At 44.2% G+C, this 20,033-nt stretch overlaps 1 protein-coding gene across 1 annotated transcript in view; it reads right to left on the reverse strand.

The window, feature by feature from the left end:
- Positions 1-20,033, reverse strand: part of PRIM2 (DNA primase subunit 2) — a 276,288-nt gene that overhangs the window by 212,129 nt on the left and 44,126 nt on the right. Inside the window, exon 7 of the mRNA XM_034766895.1 lies at positions 3,331-3,426. Within this exon, the coding sequence (XP_034622786.1) occupies positions 3,331-3,426 (96 nt within the window). The remainder of the gene's footprint in view (positions 1-3,330; positions 3,427-20,033) is intronic.

A 20,033-nucleotide genomic window follows, 5' to 3' on the forward strand; every position in this document is an offset into this window, starting at 1 on the left:
TTACAAATTGGGTCCTAACAACACAAGCAATAAGTAAGCATGTAAAGAATAGGTTTTCTTCTGTCACCTACTCATAACATCTGTGAGCTCCCTCACTGACTGAAGGAATTTACTGCAGCTAGGAACTACTTTAAGGATTGGAAATTCCAGAAATATATATAAACAGTCCATGGGAAGGAAATACAGATGTTTCAGAACAAAATAAAAACTTCAGAAACCTTCAAAAACTCCTGTTCCTTCTCCCCGAAGCACAACTGTAGTATGAAATTTCAAAAATACCACCAAGGGGATGACCTGGGGTAAAAATCATGATCTCTTCCTTTGACTGAACCCAGTGCAAATGCATGAGCTATTAGAGATGCCAGAACCAGGTTTCTGACCAGTCCCAGAACAGCCAAATCCAGCTTCCCACCGCAAGAATTTTTATTCTGAAATGCCTTTTCAGAATGTATTCATTGACCATTCAGAAGTTGATGTTCAGTTCATCTCCTCCAAATATTTTTGCTATCACAAAGCAGAAAGAGCCATTCTGAACCATTTAGGATAAAGGACAGGATTCACTGCGTTTTACAGACTTCAAGTTACAAGATAATTTTTCTAAGCCTGACTGTCTTCATGGGGAATGGGAAGGAAGGAACATGGAAATGGAAGAATCAAAGTTAATGTAGAAGTTCGTTGAATTTATGTGTCCTTTGTTTAACACTGTCTGGACCCATCTGGCCATGACTGAAGTTTTCTCAGTGCCTTTGCAGAGTACGGCCGATGTCTTCCCCCACTTCTTAGTCTATTCACTAGAGGTAAATACACTTTAGACAAGGGCTCTCAATAAGCAGATTACTACCTTTGATGTAAGTCGCTCATGTTGGGGCGGATATAGCTCAGTGGTTTGAGCACTGGCCTGCTAAACCCAGGGTTGTGAGTTCAATCCTTGAGGGGGCCATTTAGGGATCTGAGGCAAAAATCTGTCTGGGGATTCATCCTGCTTTAGCAGGAGGTTGGACTAGATGACGTCCTGAGGTCCCTTCCAACCCTGATATTCTATGATTCTATACTGCTGCTACTCCGTGGATTTTCTAGCCACCCAAGTCCAAACTGGGGGGAGATGGCAGTATCGCTGTCTGCCCCAGTCCCAAATCTTTGCTGGGGAAGGGAAGAGAAGAGAAGAAGGGAGTTATTGGAGGCACTTCTTTGCTAGCCTGACACCAGGGTTCTGGTAGGTGATGGTCTTGGCAACTTCCTCTAAGCGGAGCCTGAGATGTTGAGACCTATCTCATTTCCACCACCAAGCTGCTCAAGCCTGCAGAGGGTCAAATAGCTCTTCTTCAGACCTGAGATGTGAGGTGCGGTAAGCAGAGTCAACTATCCTTGCAATTGTGGAAAAACCAAGGAGGTTCTTTGATTCTCTACTAAAAGCATTTCAGAGTGAGAGGGGATGATGCTGAAAGATTCTGAGAGTGTCTTGACTGGCAGAGAAGAAAAAGAGGGAAAGAACAGATTAAAGAATATTTAAATAAAAGTTAGATATACTCAAATCAGCAGGGCCTGATGAAATTCATCCTAGGGTACTTAAGGAATTAGCTCAAGCAATCTCGGAACCGTTAGCATTTATCTTTGAGAACTCATGGAGTACAGATGGGGTCCCAAAGAATTGGAGAAGGGCAAACATAGTACCTGTCTTTACATAGGGAAACAAGAGGATCCAAAGAAATATAGCCTAGTCAGCCTAACTTCAATCCCTGGAAAGATATTGGAACAAATTATTAAACAATCAATTTGTAGATATCTAGAGGATAACAGGGCTATAAAGAATAGCCAACGTGGATTTGTAAAGCACAAATCATGCCAAACAAACCTAATTTCTTTCTTTGATAGGGTTACCAGTCTGATGGATAGGGAGGAAGCAGTAGACATGATATATATTTATTTTAGTAAGGCTTTTGACACAGTCACATATGACATTCTCATCAGCAAGCTAGGGAAATGCGGTCTAAATGAAATTACTATAAGGTGAGTACACAAGTGGTTGAAAGACCGTACTCAAAAAGTAGTTATCAAGGATTCGCTGTCAAATTGCGATGACGTATCTAGCGGGGTCCCACTGTAGTCAGTCCTGTGTCCGATACTATTCAATATTTTTATTAATGACATGGATAATGGGAGTGGAGAATATGCTTTAAAATGTCATTCTGGCGAGTAGTAACAGAAGTGTTGTATGTAAGACGAGAGATAATTGTCCTATTCTACTCAGCACTGGTGAGGCCTCAGGTGAACTACTGTGGACCAGTTCTGGGCACCACACTTTAGGAAAGATATGGAAAATTGGAAAGAGTCCAAAGAAGAGCAACAAAAAGACTAAAAGATATAGAAAACCTGATCTATGAGGAAAAATTAAAAAACTGGGCATGTTTATTCTTGAGAAAAGAAGACTGAGAGGGGACCTGATAACAGTCTTCAGATATGTTAAGGGCTGTTACAGAGAGGACTGTGATCGATTGTTCTCACTGTGCACGGAAGGAAAGACAAAAGTAATGGGCTTAATCTGCAACAAGGGAGATTTAGGCTAGATATTAGGTAAAACTTTCTAACTATAAGGGTAGTTCAGCTCTGGAACAGACTTCCATGGGAGGTTGTGAAATCCCCATCATTGGAGGTTTTTAAGAGGTTGGACAATCACTTGTCAAGGATAGTCTAGGTTTACTTGGTCCTGCCTCAGTGCGGGGGGCTGGACTTCATGATCTCTCAAGGTCCATTCCAGCTGTACATTTCTATGATTCTATGAAAAGAAAGGAAAGGGAAAAGTACAATAAATGAAAGACTAAAGTCAGGAAACCAGTTTGACCAGTCAGGTGGAAAGACACTGTAATCTGCAATCAATGACTACACTCCACTTCCCATTAGTAAAGGATTTCCTCATCCTAAAAATTCTTCCTGCCAGAAACAGAAGCTCCTAAGCACCAGATAATTCAAATATCAGAATCAATAGGGAACAGTTGAGCCATATAACCTAAAGTTGGGAACCTTAGGTTTTAAGGTAGGCATATAAATATTGTTTTAAAAGTTAACCATTTAAACAATTTAAAAATATTTCGTTTAAACGGTTAACCGATTAAAAAGCCGGCCAGCCAGCACGGCCAGGGCTGGGCATGCTCCGGGCAGTGCAGGGCCGCTGGGCCGGCCAGCCCGCGGGTTAACGGTTAAGGTGGGTTAACCGTTTAGACTAATGCTTACCAGTTAACATTTTACATCCCTAGTTTAAGGAGGTGGAGACAACACACAATTGTGACATTTACATTAAGTATTGTTACACAATTTCCATCAGCTCTAGTTTACCTTATAAAATTCCAGTTCTTCTACTTTAGCTCCACTGAGGCCAGGAGTTGAATTTAGCAGTTGGACAGCAAGTTTTTCTTTCACTTCTTTGCTAATCTAAAACAAAAACAGTTGTGTTTTTAAACTGATTATACATTTTAGATTCCATTTCTTTACATGAGCTAAACAAGAGTTTATTACTGAAAACATAATAAGTATGATATCCTTTCAGTTTGGGAAAAAACAAAATAACTAGGGGACCAACAAAAAGATCACCACAAAATTGGTATGAAAGTGTTACCTGGCAAACATCTGAACAGTAAAACATGAGCGGGAAGAATTCAGAGGAGGACAAAGCTCAATTAAGGGTACATCTACATGGTAATAAAAGCCCCTTGGCAGGGCTCAGACTGCAGGACTAAAAGTTGCTGTATAGATGTTTGGCTCTGGAACCCTCAACACTAGCAGGGTCTCAGAGCCTGGGCTTCATCATGAGCCTAAACATCTACAGGTCAATTTTTCAACCCTGGAGCCCAAAACCCGGGAGCCAGAGTCAGCTGACCCGGCCAGCTGCAGGGTTTTCTTAAATCCCTGTGCAGACATACACAAATAGTCAATGTCTGCTTGGAACAGCTAGGGACAGTGTGAATCAGAAAGAAAGCATCGAAAGGTACTCTGAGTTTGGTTTTCCTTTCCACTTTTACCCCAGTCATTTCCACTGCAGATCATAGTGTGAAATCAGATGTCTTTTGAAGGACAAAGGTTGATTTAAAAAAATTATTAAAAACCACAGTTGAATTTATTACAACTATTGTTAAGGCCTAAATTCATTACAATGTACTATAATTCCAATGACTTTTCACATTTAATGAGTTACGGTCTGCTTCTGCATTTGCAGAATCAGGGGAAAAATATATTCAGCTAACTTTTAAGGTCAAATTTTATAAACATGGCAGTATATACCCTGTACTGCATTAAGTATCTGTACCATTTTCAGTCTTTACATTGTAGTGAAATCTGGCACTGTACTTTTTCCCCCCCAAATGTCAGTACTTTGTCACGTGGAAAATCTTAGCAGAAATAATTTTTATTTTTTTCTTATGTATCCAGCATATTTGAAATTGTTTTGTTTCGCAAACAAAACAATTTAAAGATATTCATTTTGTGTGGTTAATTTAATTCCAATTTCCAGTCTGATGCAGGCTAACACAAATGATGACTAAAAGTTATTCAAATAATAAATACATTTTAATATAACAAAAAAACTTAGCAATTAAAATTTAAATAAATATTTGTTAAGCTAAAGCTATATACTTGCTTAAATAAGTGTGTATAGCTACAGTGCATCCTCCTGGTTAGTAAGATGAACTAAACTAATATAAAAGCTATATTTAATTGTAAATAATCAAAGCAATGTTTTAATGGTTATACCAACCAATGGGAACCTCTCTCTTAAGGAAAACAGGAAGTTAGAACATATTAAGATCAATTATTTAAATCCAGGTTTGCTAGTAAGCTTGTAGTGAGGTCTATTAGTTTAGGTTTGTGGGCAGCCAGCTTATGTCAAGGCTCCTAGGTCTCACTCAACACTGACAAATGCATAGCTGGAAACCAATCTGGCTCACCCTGTGGGTTAGCATTGATAAAATAGATGTTAAGTTTATAAGAATGTGTTTAGACTTGATGAAACGCTTGTAGGATGCTGAATGTATTGATCTCACTTATAACATGTGTATCACATGGTATAAAGTTATATTGAGTGTTTGCATTGTAAACCTCTCTAACATGTAACTCACCAAATGGGAAAGAAGCATTAATTAAAGTAAAGTGCTAGTCCTGCACTCAAGAAGACCCATGGAAACCAAATGAGCCATTGTGAAATATCAAAGGTTGATGCCCAAACAACACACCCAGGAAGAGGAGAGGGGTGCAAACACCTGTCCCATCAGTATGAACTCTGGGAGAAGGGAATAAAAATCCATGACAGGAAGGAATTGTATCACTAAGCTGCTTGGAATTTTGAGAGGACAATATTTCTAAGCAAGGGCTCCCCAAGTTGCTTGGCTTGTGTCAGCTCTAGAGGACATAGAAAGCTTGCACATCACAGGAGTTTCTATGAGCTTTTGGAACCTGACTCATTTGTGTGTGTATGTTTATCTGCTTTAACCTTTTAAATAACTCATTTCTTTTTCTTAGTTACTGTAACTTTAGTTCGTTCACTATAGAACTGGCTATAAGCGTTTTCTTTGGTGTGAGGTCTAAGGTGCAAATAACCTAGGGTAAGCGATCCTTTGGGACTAGGAGTAACCTGAATATTATTGTGAATTTTGGTGTAAGAGACCATCTATCACAAAGGGAAGCTTGCCTGGGTGGCAAGATAGACTGGAGTACTGAAGAGAACTGTCTGTGACTCCATGGTTGGGCTACTATAGTGCTTGAGTTCACACTTGTTACTTGGTTGGTAAAATCTAAGTATAGAACTCAGTCAATTTGGGGTTTGTGCCCTGCTTCTTGACAGTCTGCCTTCAGGTTGGCACTCATGCTTAGAAGCTACTCCAGACAGCTTGACAGAGACATCATTAAAATATTTATATAGCATAATATGTTTTTGCTTAATGCTTTATAGAAACAGTACCACCCTGAAATGTTGGAACATTAAGTAAGACTGTGATTAAATATCTGACCTGTATTTTCTTGGAGATTTTGCTGATTAAGCTAGTCATCCTGTAAAAGCTGCTACATGTGTTAAAAAACCAAATACTCCCAATCCAAGATAAACTAGGCATGTAGTATTGCCCTTCCACATCTCTCCTCTACAAAACTGCATGTGGAAAGTCCAGCTGATCCCAAGAACTGTATACAGTAACTAGCTTGCTGACCAAAAGTAAAATACCTACAAAACAAAAAAATACCTAAGCAGTTGACAAAGATTTAACCACAACATTATTTTCCTTTTGCTAGAAAGGAAGAGTTGAATAAAAACTCTGAAGAAGACATCTAAAATAGTCTCTTGGACACCAAGGGAAAGGCTTGAGCAGTATCTGAATGAATCCCCTCTATATAAGTGATGTGACCACTGTGTCCAGCATATCAGATAAATCATCTAGGAATTACCTCCCAGGGTTAAGATTATACCAAAATATAGACAGAGCAGCCCAATATCTCCCCATAGGCATTATCTGTAAAGGAAAACAGCTGCAAGCAGATTCGGTCAGAAAAATGACACAAAGGCAATGTAATTACGTATGGAGAAGTCTAATGACTCAGAAGATTTTGATAGCCTAAAAATATAAGATGTGTTCAGCAACAGATCTATTAAAGTAATTAAATATATTTTTGGCAATGGCACAATAAAATGCTTATTTCAGATTAACATTTTACCTTCATCAAGGCTTCTATTTGTTCTTAATTAGCTTTCATCTTGTTTTATTGTTATGTCAGGCTTTTCATTCTTTTTGAAGTGTGGACTCCAGAATCAGATACAGTAACACATTCCTAGTTCTGCTAAGTATCTTCCTGCTTATACATCTAAGGATCCCATTTCCTTTCTTCGCTACCACATCTCATGCAAACTCATGTTCCGTCAGTTATGCATCATGGCATTAAGTCCTTTTCTAAGAAACTGTATTCTAAGATACTGTAGTGTCTCCCATCCTGTAAGGATAACCTACATTCTTGGTTCCCAGATGTATAATCTAGCATTTAGGTGTATTAAAATATATTGTTCAAGTGATCCCAGCTTACCAAGTCATCCAGGTCACTCTGTAGAACTGACCTGCTATTATAATTATTTACCACTCCAGCAATTGTGTATCATCAGCAAAATCTACAGCGATTATTTTTTGTTTTCTTCCAGAAACAACAGAGCCAAGAACAGTTCCTTGTGAAAACCCACTAGAAATGCAACTATTAGATGATTATTCCCCATTTACAATTAGTTTGAAGTCAGTTCGCTGAGTATTTTTTAATTGATTAAAAACTAGATGCCTTAAAGAAATCCATAGTTGTCTGCAGTGTTGTTGTAGCTGTGTTGGTCCCAGGATATGAGAGAGATAAGGTAGGTAAGATAATATCTTTTACTGGACCAACTTCTGTTGGTGGAAGCTACAAGCTTTTCAGCTACAAAGAGCTCTTCTTCAGGATCAAATCTGAGGAAGGAAATCAGTGTCTGAGCTAAATACAAGTTGAGACAGATTGTTAAGCATCAGGGATAATGCATGCTGTAAGAGGGCACTTGAACTGAAGTGGGCAATAGAGGGTTAAATTGTTATGTGTGAGGGGTTTGAAGTGGGCAGTTAAGAGTTAACAGGCAGTGGGATGTGTTACAAATTGTTGTAATGAGCCATAAAACCATAAAAGATCCCTATCTGATCTATCAATACATGTAATCAAAGGAAACCCGTACAACAACATCTTCAAAGGGCGAGTTTGGAAACTTAAATTCATAACTCTGTGAGACACTAACCATGGAATCAACAGGGACACCGATTCATTAAAACAATCTGTAACATACCCCACTGCCTGCTGGCTCTTAATTGCCCACTTCAAAGCCCTTATGCACAGCAATCTAACCCTCAATTGCCTACTTCAGCGGTTCTCAAACTCTGGGTCGGAACCCCAAAGTGAGTCACAACCAGGGCCGGCTACAGGCACCAGCTGAGCAAGCTGGTGCTTGGAGCGGCAGCTTGTAGGAGGCGGCATTCTGCCCAGTCCTAGGGCGGCACGGCCGCTTTTTTTTTTTTTGTTCCGCTCCGGCTGCCCTGTAGGGGGCAGCGGCGTGGAGGACGGGAGCGCCCTGTAGCAAGCCCGGCAGGGCAGCCCGTGTCCTTCCCTCCCAGCCGACCAGAGTGGTGCGGAGCCCTCCCGGCAGGGGGCACGACGGGAGGGGCCGCGTGGCAGCGCCCCGCTGAAGCCCTGGCCGCCCCCCTTCTCTCTCTCCCCCCCGCTAGCCGGGGCACATCTGCAGGGCAGGGAGTCCCCCCACAGGGGTTTTTTTTTTTTTTTGCTTTGCTGTTCTGGCCGCTGCGGTTTTGGTTTTCTTTGCTTGGGGTGGCCAGAAAGCCAGAGCCGGCCCTGGTCACAACCCCATTTTAGTGAGGTTGCCAGGGCCAGCATTAGACCTACTGGGGCCTGAGACTGAAGCCAAAGCCTGGGCCTCACCGCCCCGGGCTGAAGCCCAAGGTCTCTGGCTCCACCCCACTCCACCCCTAGGGTCATGTAGTGATTTTTGTTGTCAGAAAGGGGTTGCAGTGCAGTGAAGTTTGAGAACCCCTGATCTACTTCATTTCAAGTGGCCTCCTGTGACATGCTTTACCCCTTATACTTGACAATCTGTCAACTTGTATTTAGCTCAAAAACTGATTTCCTTCTCCCCAAAAGTAAAGGAGTGTCCTGTGTAGCTCAAAAGCTTGTACCTTCCACCAACAGAAGCTGATCCAATAAAAGATATTACCTCACCTACCTTGTCTCTTACACTAGTCCAAGTATATTATGTCAAAAGATTTACCTTTGCCAACCAAACTTGTAATCGCAAAAAATGATATCACGTTTGTTCAGTAAGATCTATTTTTCATAAAATCATGTGTATCAGAATTGTATTGCCCTTCTTAATTCTTATCCTTTAATTTGCCCTTATTTTAAAAAAAAGTGCTGATTGTCTGCACCCAATTTCACAAGCTATCCACATCTCTCTATTAATGGCTTACTCACATCATTATTTACCACTCCACCAATCTATAGGTCAACTGCAAGATGTCAGCAATGTTTTTGCATTTTTCTTGCAGATCACTGGTAAAAATATGAAATAGCACTGGGCAGAGAGCCAGGCCCTGAAAGACCTCCCCTGCCCACAAGACACATCATTTCTCATTGATGATTCCCAATTAATTTATGTTTTGAGATCTCAGACCGTTTTTAATCGATTTAATATTTGCAATACTGATATTGTGTAATTCCAATTTCAAATCAGAATACTGGGTGTTACTTAGACATCATATATAAGTCTAATAATATATCAGCACAGTTGTTATCACCAAATTGTAATCTTGTCAAAGAACAATATCAAGTTTAAAGGGAGATTTTTCCATTAAGCATGCTGATTGGCATTAATCATCAATAAAAAATAAAAGATAAAATAGAGTCACATCACCCATTCTATTATTTTGTCCAAGATCACTATCTGCTGACTGACCTATAGTTACCCAGGTCATCACAATCTTTCATAACTTCAAGCAGATCATTCCAATTCTCCACCAACTCGACACACTATGACAACTTACAGTACATTGACAATGATTATGGAATTATATCCTGGTCAATCTCTCTACTCCAGTTCAATATACAAACAGAATATTGCTATTCTTAGAACAAAACAAGGGAGCAAAGTGAAGGTTCAGGGTGAGTGGTGTAACTTGAGCAGGATGATGGGTAAATAAATAATTAAATGGGGGTGGGAATTGGCAGTATAGAGTTGGCTGGACCTTTCAGCTGTTCATTTCCAGACATTCTAACACTAGCAATTTTATAAAGCTGTAACATTTTTGTACAGATAGAAACATTCTAATACTGCTTATAGATGTTGGTTGGACACTTTGAACCTTAACTTTTGTGAGGGAATTATATTTAATTTTTACCAAAATGGAGATTTAATCAAAGTAATATTTTATAACTAATGTAGGATACATTGATTTCTTAGTTTCTATCCTACTTTGGTTCTTAGCAAGCAAAATGTCTCAAGGTACTTCATACAGTGAAGCTACATAGAGGAGATATTGCAGAGGATTTTTTGGGTGGGGGGTTGTTTTGGTTTTTTAAGATGTTGCTCAGGGCACAACTTTTTGGTGACTTTATCCCACAGTATAAATACAAACAAAAGATTCTAAATTTAAAATCACAAACTCCAGTATCTAAAAGTTTTTGCAGCATCCATCACTATGAATAATTAAGCTCTATCATCTATTTGTTATTTCTGGACATTAAATCGCTTTGTGGGTTACTATTTCAGCTTCTAAACTGTTCTAAATATGTAGTTTTTTCTTTTTATTAAAGTTTGTTTTCCAAGGTACATTTAATATTTCTGAAGCTTCATTTTCCAGTCTTTGTCCATCTTTAGAAAATTCTTTTAGTTGACCACTTGATATTACATATTTTACAACTTTGTTTTCCATTCACTTTTCAGTAATAAATATTTAAAGAGGAAAAATACCATATTTTATACAACTGAACAGCAGCAGATGCATTTAAAAAAATCACATTCCTAGTTTAACAGGATATAGTTAACCTATTTGGGAGAAAAACTTGTTCGTTCTTCCTTTTAAAAAAAAAAATTAATGCAGAAACGGTAAAATAAATAAATAAATAAATAAATAAAAAGGAGTGTTGTGTTCTCGATTGTACTCTAAAAAATTGTAAGTACAGCAGACAAAGTACAGGCTAGCTAAAAACCCTTAATACACAAGCTGCTTTCCAGCCATTCAGTTTCAGATACTGTGTTTTGTTATGCCTCCATAAAGACATGACTGATAAGTGATGCCTTAAGAGTCATGTCTACAATTCAATGAGTTAGGGATTGATAGATTTTAATGCCAGAAGGGACCATAAGATCAGCAACTCTGACCTCATGTATAATACTGGTCACAGAATTTTACCCAGTTACTCCTGTACTGAGCTCAATAATTTGTGTTTTACTATAGCACATCTTCCAGAAAAGCTACCAGTCTTGATGTGAAGACTCCCTTTTATACATCCAAGGATCACATTAGCCATTTTTGCTATAGCATCGCAATGGGAGCGCCTCATCAATTGCTTGTTAACTATAATCCTTTTTAGAGTAACTGCTTTCCAGAATAGGGTCCTCCATTCTGTAAATATTGTCTTATGATCCAGATCACTCTATGTCTGCCTTTTTGTCACTGGGTGAGATGGCTCTTTAAGGGAGTGATGCTGGGAGGCCAGGGATTAGGTGATAGCTGGAAGATCATCTGGTCCTCACAAAAGTCAGCAAAAGCTAATGACAGCTGCAGGAACTACAAAGGCTGCCGCTGGCGTCGCCAAGTCAGGGAACACTTGTGTTAGATAGTTTTATATTGAAGAAATGAAACTGAAGCCCTGAAGAAAAAGGGACTGAAAACCTGTGGCTTAAGCATGTTTTCTGGTGCATTAGCAGAGGTGTTAGCCCACTGAGTTCATCTTCATCATTATTTATCACTCTACAATCCTTGTGTCTAGGGTTGCCAACTTTCTAATCACACAAACCTGAACACCCTTGCCCCACCCCCTTCCATGAGACCCGCCCCCCACTCACTCCATCCCCCCCTCCCTCTGTCACCTTGGGTTTTCAAACACCCTCCACTGGATGAAAATGGGGGATGAGGCAGTGCTGAAACTTGAGAACCAATACAGGTGCTAATACAGACAGGATGAAACATAATTAATCCCTCAAAGCCTACACTTAGGCCATATTATGGGCCAAGAGAACCTTCCTACCAGCTTTCACTGAAGCTGCCAAATCTCACACCAAGGAGCTATCTAGGGCAGTGGTTTTCAAACCATGGGTCGTGACACAGAACTGGGTCGCAGCATGGAAGGGACTGGATTGCGGCGGCTCTGATCATCACCACCGACTGGGCCATTAAAAGTCCCGTCAGTGGTACTGCCCCAGCTAAGTCCCTACCTGTTCCAACACCGCACTAAGCCCCGGAAGTGGCCAGCAGCAGGTCTGGCCCCTACGTGGAGGGACCACGTGGCTCTGCGTGCTGCCCTCACCCCAAGCATCAGCCAATGGGAGCTGGTGGGGTGGAGCAGTGCCTGCGGCCAAGAGCTGCGCTGAGCTGCTTGCGCGACTCAGTCTAGGAGCCACTTCCAGGGAACAGCACTGTCCTTGGTGACAGGACAGGCAGGGAGCCTGCCTCTGCACTCCCATTGCGCTGCTGACCAGGAGACCACCCGAGGTAAGCCCGCACCCAAGCCCCCAGCCCTGATCCCCCCCAAAACCCAGAGCCCCTTCCTGAACCCCAAACTCCTCATCCCCAGCCCCACCCCAGAGCCTGCACCCAGAGCCCTGACCCCCTCCCACACCACAACCCCCTGCCACAGCCCTGAGCCCCCCAAACCCAAAGCCCCCTCCTGCACCCCAAACCCCTCATCCCCAGCCCCACCCCAGAGCCTGCACCCAGAGCCCTCACCCCCTCCCACATGCCAACCCCCTGTCCCAGCCCAGATCCCCCTCCCACACCCTGAACCCCTCATTCCCAGCCCCACCCTGCAGCCCTCACCCCCACAGCCCAACCCTCTGCCCCAACCCTGAGCCCCTCCAACACTCCAAACCCCTCATCCCCTGCTCCGTTGGGTCACAGGCATCAACAATTTTCTTCAACTGGGTTGCCAGAAACAAAGTTTGAAAACTACTGATCTAGGGTGATAAACTGCTTCATCACTTCTGAGTGCCTATAATCTGCATCAGAACTGAGCACAAAGCACTGTGAAGAATTATCATCCTACTTTGTGCAAAAGATCCTGAACATTCAGGAATCCTTCTCAAAACTGCATGGATCCATTCTGCTATATCCACTAACCAGCAGCTCACCTGCATTCCCAATGTTCAATACATTCACTAATCAAGAACTTCTGGACATCCCAAGTGAGTCTCAACCCAAGAATTATGAATCCAACAGATGGTCTCCCTGGCTTGTAAAAGAGTTATGAGTAACTAATGCCACTCAACCAAAATAGCCGATGCCGCAGAGAAGTAATCTTCCCTTCCTCCTTCAAACACACAATAATCCAACCAACACTGAAGAAACTCACCCTGGATACATAGTCTACCAACCCAGCATCAAACCTCCCAGTCCTCAGCAATCTTATAGAGAAACTAGCCAAAAGCCAACTACAAACTCATCTACTTGAAGCTAATGTTCTAGGCCCAGCACAATCCTAATCTTCAAGGTACTCTACTGCCTGGGCGCAGGATATCTAAGAAACATCTAAAGCTCCAGGAGAAAGATTGTGGTTGACTACATTTCTTTGCCTCAATGATCTCTCTACAGAAAGGGCAAAGATCACCTGTACAGAAGTCAGAAATTTCTAGGAGGCAGATCCAATACTGAGGAATGAACTATCCCAGGAACAAGGACCATCACAAATCTCACCACATTCTGCTCAAAGTACAAGGCACGTTTATTTGACCTTATCTTCTCTAAGAAGTGCATAGCAACATGAAACCACCTTACCAAAACAGATAGCTCCCACTGCACACCCTTCTCCTGCTGGAGAGAAGGTGAGAGAAAACAATGTGTGACAGATGTATAGTCACATTGCTTAAAGCACTACCGGAAGGCACTCAGACTCTACAGCAGGGGTAGGCAACCTATGGCATGCGTGCTGAAGGCGGCACGCGAGCTGATTTTCAGTGGCACTCACACTGCCTGGGTCCTGGCCACCGGTCCGGGAGGCTCTGCATTTTAATTTTAAATGAAGCTTCTTAAACATTTTAAAAATGTTATTTACTTTACATACAACAATAGTTTAGTTATATATTTTAGACTTCTAGAAAGAGACCTTCTAAAAACGTTAAAATGTATTACCAGTAATACGTAAACCTTAAATTAGAGTGAATAAATGAAGACTTGGCACACCACTTCTGAAAGGTTGACGACCCCTGCTCTAAAGTGATAAACATGGTTTAAGAACCTATATTGAACAGAATACAATAGAAATAACTTGGTCTCAAGCATGCTATTATGTAAACACTCTAATTCAAGCTAACATACAGAAAAGAAAAATGTACATCAAGTGAAAAAGCACAAAACTGGTCATAATTTTTCCTTTCAGTTCCCATGAGTTTTTAGGGATTTTTTTAAGTGGAAGTGTGAGGAAAGTCAAACTATAAAACTTCTGACAGAAGTTTTAACTTCTCTAAATATTGGAACATTTAAAAACTCTTCCTATTATATTAAGTACTTCTGAAGATTAATACTTTAAACCTCTTTTTGTAACCACCCAATTTCTAAATTAAGGCTATCAAATACTTCATTAATTTTCTTTCAGCCTTACATGTCCATCAGATATTCAATAAAAAGTTTTAACAGACCAAAGGTGACCTTATTAAAAATTAAAAATATTAGATGCTGCACGTGTAACACACACACCTCCTTTGTGTGGTGTTCTGTCCCAGCTAGTGGCACTGAGACCACTTTTTTGAGAGAGAGAAAGATTAATGAGTCTGTTCTACAGCCTTAGCTAACAGCCAGATGGCTTTTAGCTCATGCAGTAGAGCAGGGATGGACAAACTTTGGCACGCGGCTCACCAGGGTAAGCACCCTGGTGGGCCAGGCCAGTTTGTTTACCTGTCGCGTCCACAGATTCGGCCGATCGTGGCTCCCACTGGCTGCGGCTCGCCATCCCAAGCCAATCGGGGCTGTGGGAAGTGGCGCGGGCCGAGGGATGTGCTGGCCGCTTCCCACAGCCCCCAACGGCTTCCCACACCGTGGGAAATCCCCAATGGTGACAAATTGGAAAGGCCATGGCTTATGTACTCAAAAAACCAGAATGCTGCATGCTGTTTTTGTTGCAAACTCTTCCAGTCTAACGTTCCAGCCACATTGGGTTCTACAGGAACAAACGACTGGAAAAATCTGGCTAGAAATCTGGCATGCCATGAGAAGGCAGCAAATCACCAGAGAACATTCGACGGGTGGAAAGAGCTTCAGGTGAGACTACGGTTAAAGGCTACCATAGATGATCAGCACCAAGAGAAGATTGCAGCAGAGTATCTTTACTGGCAAAATGTTCTGAAAAGGCTCATTGCCATTGTGACAATGCTTGCTACCCAAAACCTAGCACTGCGTGGCACTTCAGATCAGCTGTATGTGCCAAACAATGGAAACTTCCTTAAAATTGTGGAGTGGATGGCTGAGTTTGATGCTGTATTCCAGGAGCATCTAAGAAGAGTCACCACCCAAGAAATGTACACACACCACTACCTTAGAAAAACAATTCAAAATGAGATCATATAGTTACTGGCAACAAAAGTCAAACAGAAGATTGTGGCAGATCTGAAGTCAGCAAGATATGACTCTGTTATTCTGGACTGCACACCTGACATCAGCCATACAGAACAAATGACTTTAATGGTGCGTTTTGTAACAACAACAGAACCTAGTGAAAATGTCCCTGCAATGGTGACTGTCAGAGAGCATTTTCTAGAATCTATTGACATTGATAATACTACAGGAGCTGGTATGACAAATGTGCTTCTTAAAAAGCTGGAAGATACAGGAATTGTGATAGATGACATGAGAGGTCAGAGCTACGATAATGGTGCCAACATGAGAGGAAAGAACAGAGGAGTGCAGACACGGATCCGAGAGTTAAACCCTCAAGCTTTTTTTGTCCCATGCAGTTCTCAATCATTGAGCTTGGTGGTCAGTGATGCAGCATCAGCTTCTAGTGAGGCTGCTGAATTTTTTAATGTAATTCAAAACATCTATGTATTTTTCTCTGCATCAACTCATCAATGGCAAATTTTGAAGCAACATCTGGGAACATCCTCTCTGACACTGAAACCACCGAGTGCCACATGATGGGAAAGTCAGGTGGAGGCGATAAAGCCTATCCAACACCAAATTGGGAAGATAGATGATGCCATGCCATGATGGAGGATAATGCTATGACAGGAACTGTTCGTGGGAGAAAAGTAGCAGAGGGAAATGGAATCACCAGAAACATACATAACTTCAAATTTCAGTGTGGCTTAGTGTTGTGGCATGACATACTGTTTGAAAAAGACGGTTACTCACCGTTGTAACTGTTGTTCTTCGAGATGTGTTGCTCATATCCATTCCATTAGGTGTGTGCGCGCCGCATGCACGATCGTCGGAAGATTTTCTACCCTAGCAACACCGGCGGGTCGGCTGTGGAGCCCCCTAGAGTGGCGCCTTCATGGCGCTGAATATATACCCCGGCCGACCCGGCGCCCCCTCAGTTCCTTCTTGCCGGCTACTCCGACAGTGGGGACGGGGGGCGGGTTTGGAATGGATATGAGCAACACATCTCGAAGAACAACAGTTACAACGGTGAGTAACCGTCTTTTCTTCTTCGAGTGCTTGCTCATATCCATTCCATTAGGTGACTCCCAAGCCCAACTTAGGTGGTGGGGTCGGAGTGAGACATTGCTGTGTGCAAAACTGCTGATCCGAATGCAGCATCGTCCCTGGACTGTTGCACTAGTGCATAGTGAGCTGTAAACGTGTGGACTGATGACCAAACCGCCGCTCTACAAATGTCCTGTATCGGAACATGTGCCAGGAAAGCAGTCGAGGAGGCTTGGGCCCTCGTGGAGTGAGCGGTGAGGTGTGGTGCTGAGACACCTGCCAGGTCATAGCAAGTCCGGATGCAAGACGTAATCCAGGAGGATAGGCGTTGTGAGGAGACCGGTGAGCCTTTCATTCGGTCGGCCACTGCAACGAAGAGTTGCGTCGTCTTTCTAAAGTGCTTTGTGCGGTCAATATAGAAGGCCAGGGCCCTTCGTACGTCCAGGGAATGCAAACGTTGATCCTGGCGAGTGGCATGTGGTTTGGGATAAAAGACCGGGAGAAAGATGTCCTGGTTAATATGAAATGTAGAAACCACCTTAGGGAGAAAGGCAGGATGTGGACGAAGCTGCACTTTATCCTTATGAAAAACTGTGTAAGGGGGCTCAGAGGTAAGCGCCCTGAGTTCAGAAACGCGCCTTGCTGAGGTGATGGCTACGAGGAAGGCTGTCTTCCAGGATAGGTACAGAAGTGAACAGGTGGCCAGTGGCTCGAACGGAGGACCTGTGAGCTTGGAGAGAACCAGATTGAGGTCCCACGTCGGGACGGGATGACGCTGTTGTGGGTACGTCCGGTCTAAGCCCTTGAGGAATCTAACGACCATCGGGTTAGAGAATACCGAGGACGCGAGTTCCCCTGGGTGAAAGGCCGATATAGCGGCCAGGTGAACTCTAATTGAAGATATCGCCAACCCTTGCTGTTTTAGGGCGAGGAGATATTCCAAAATGAGAGGAATGGGTGCCTGCAACGGGGACGTGGCTCGTTGTTCGCACCAACAGGAGAACCGCTTCCACTTGGCCAGATACGTGGTGCGTGTTGAGGGCTTCCTACTGCTCAGCAGAATCTGTTGGACAGAGTGCGAGCATTGCTGCTCTGCCTGGGTGAACCATGGAGCAGCCACGCCGTGAGGTGGAGTGATTGCAGGTCGGGGTGACGCAGCCGGCCGTGGTCCTGCGAGATGAGATCCGGACACAACGGAAGCGGGATCGGTGTCTGAACCGAGAGTTCCAACAGTGTGGTGTACCAATGTTGTCTCGGCCACGCTGGAGCGACCAGAATTACCTGTGCCTGGTCTCTGCGCAATTTGAGCAGTACCTTGTGGACCAAAGGAAACGGAGGAAAGGCATAAAACAGGTGGTCTTTCCAGGGAAGGAGAAACGCATCCGAGAGGGAGCCCGGAGCTCGACCTTGTAGGGAGCAGAACACGTGGCACTTCCTGTTGTCTCGGGATGCAAACAGGTCTATCTGGGGAAACCCCCACTTCTGGAAGATGGAATGTATGATGTCTGGACGGATAGACCACTCGTGCGTCTGGAAGGACCTGCTGAGTCGGTCCGCTAGAGTGTTCTGGACTCCAGGGAGGAACGATGCCGTGAGATGGATTGAGTGGGCGATGCAGAAGTCCCACAGGCGAATGGCCTCTTGGCATAGAATTGACGAACGTGTTCCTCCTTGCTTGTTGATGTAAAACATGGCCGTGGTGTTGTCGATGAGAACTAACACACATCGGCCACGTAGGAGGTTGAGAAATGCCTGGCACGCCAGGCGCACCGCCATCAGTTCCCGAACATTGATGTGCAGGGCTAGCTGGGGTGCAGTCCACAGGCCCTGGGTATGGTGTTCGTTGAGATGGGCGCCCCAACCCAGAGATGAAGCGTCTGTGACCAGGTGCAGAGAGGGTTGTGGGGCGTGAAATGGCATCCCCTCGCAGACCACATTGTGATCTAGCCACCAGGTGAGGGAGGTCAGGACCGAGATCGGGACCGTGACCACCATGTTCAGGCTGTCCCGATGTGGGCGGTATATTGACGACACCCAGGTCTGGAGTGGGCGAAGCCGAAGTCTGGCATGCCTGGTTACGTACGTGCAGGAAGCCATGTGACCCAGCAGGGTAAGGCACGACCTCACCGTGGTAGTTGGGAAGGCCTGGAGCCCTTGAATGAGGCTCGTGATGGTGCCAAAGCGGTTGTCTGGCAGGATGGCTTGTGCACGTCTGGAGTCTAGAACTGCGCCGATGAATTCTATTCTCTGGGTAGGTTCTAGAGTGGATTTGTCCATGTTGAGTAGGATGCCCAACTCGTTGAATGTGTGCACTATTATGTGGACGTGAGCTTGAACTTGCTCTTTGGTGCGACCGCGTACCAGCCAGTCGTCTAGGTACGGGAACACCTGTATCCCTTGCCGACGAAGGTACGCTGCCACGACAGCCATACATTTCGTGAACACTCTTGGGGCCGAGGATAGGCCGAAGGGAAGGACTGCAAATTGGTAGTGCACCTCGTTTACCACGAATCGCAGGAAGCGTCTGTGAGGTGGGTAAATTGCGATGTGAAAGTAAGCGTCTTTCATGTCGAGGGCGGCGAACCAGTCTCCAGGATCGAGGGAAGGGATAATGGCCCCCAAAGAGACCATGCGGAACTTCAACTTTACTACGAATTTGTTGAGTCCGCGCAAGTCCAAGATGGGCCGCAGACCTCCTTTGGACTTGGGGATCAGGAAGTAACGGGAATAAAATCCCCTGCCCCTTAACTCTATCGGAACCTCCTCTATGGCCCCCATGTCCAGGAGCGTAGAAACCTCCTGTATAAGAAGTTGCTTGTGAGAAGGGTCCCTGAAGAGGGACGGGGAAGGGGGGTGGGGGGGGGGTAGAAGAAAACTGGATAGCGTATCCCCTCTCCACCGTGCGGAGGACCCAACGGTCCGAAGTTATAAGGGACCAAGCACGGTGGAAGTGGGAGAGACGATCCCGAAAGGAGGGGGCTGGATCCTGGGGGATGACTGGGGCGCCGTCCTCGACCGCACCTTCAAAAGTTCTGCCTGGGCCCTGAAGGTGGTCTAGGTGGCCCCTGGTTCTGGCCGGGTTGAGGGCCGGTCCACCTTCTTCTACCACCTCGCCCTCGCCTCCGGGCCGAGTCTTGCCTCTGACGAGGCGGGGGGGGTAGAAGCGCTGAGGCTGCGGCCTAAATGGTCTGCGCTGAGGGCCCACAACATGCATCCCCAGGGAGCGCATGATTGTTCTCGAGTCCTTGAGGCTCTGCAGGCGAGAGTCCGTCTTGTCCGAGAACAATCCATGTCCCTCAAAGGGCAGATCCTGTAGGGTTTGCTGTAGCTCCGGAGGCAAACCCGAAACTTGAAGCCAGGAGATCCTTCGCATAGCGATACCCGAAGCCAGGGTCCTCGCAGCTGAGTCTGCTATGTCCAAGGAGGCCTGCAAGGAGGTCCGAGCCACCTTCTTACCCTCCTCTACCATGGCTCCAAACTCTTCCCTGGACTCTTGGGGAATCAACTCCTTAAACTTCCCCATAGAGTTCCAGGAGTTAAAATTGTAGCGGCTCAGTAGCGCCTGTTGGTTCGCCGCTCTAAGTTGCAGCCCTCCGGCTGAGTAAACCTTACGGCCAAACAAATCGAGCCGCTTAG

The sequence above is a fragment of the Trachemys scripta genome, chromosome 3 (genome assembly GCF_013100865.1).
Source record: "Trachemys scripta elegans isolate TJP31775 chromosome 3, CAS_Tse_1.0, whole genome shotgun sequence".
Taxonomy (NCBI): domain Eukaryota; kingdom Metazoa; phylum Chordata; order Testudines; family Emydidae; genus Trachemys; species Trachemys scripta.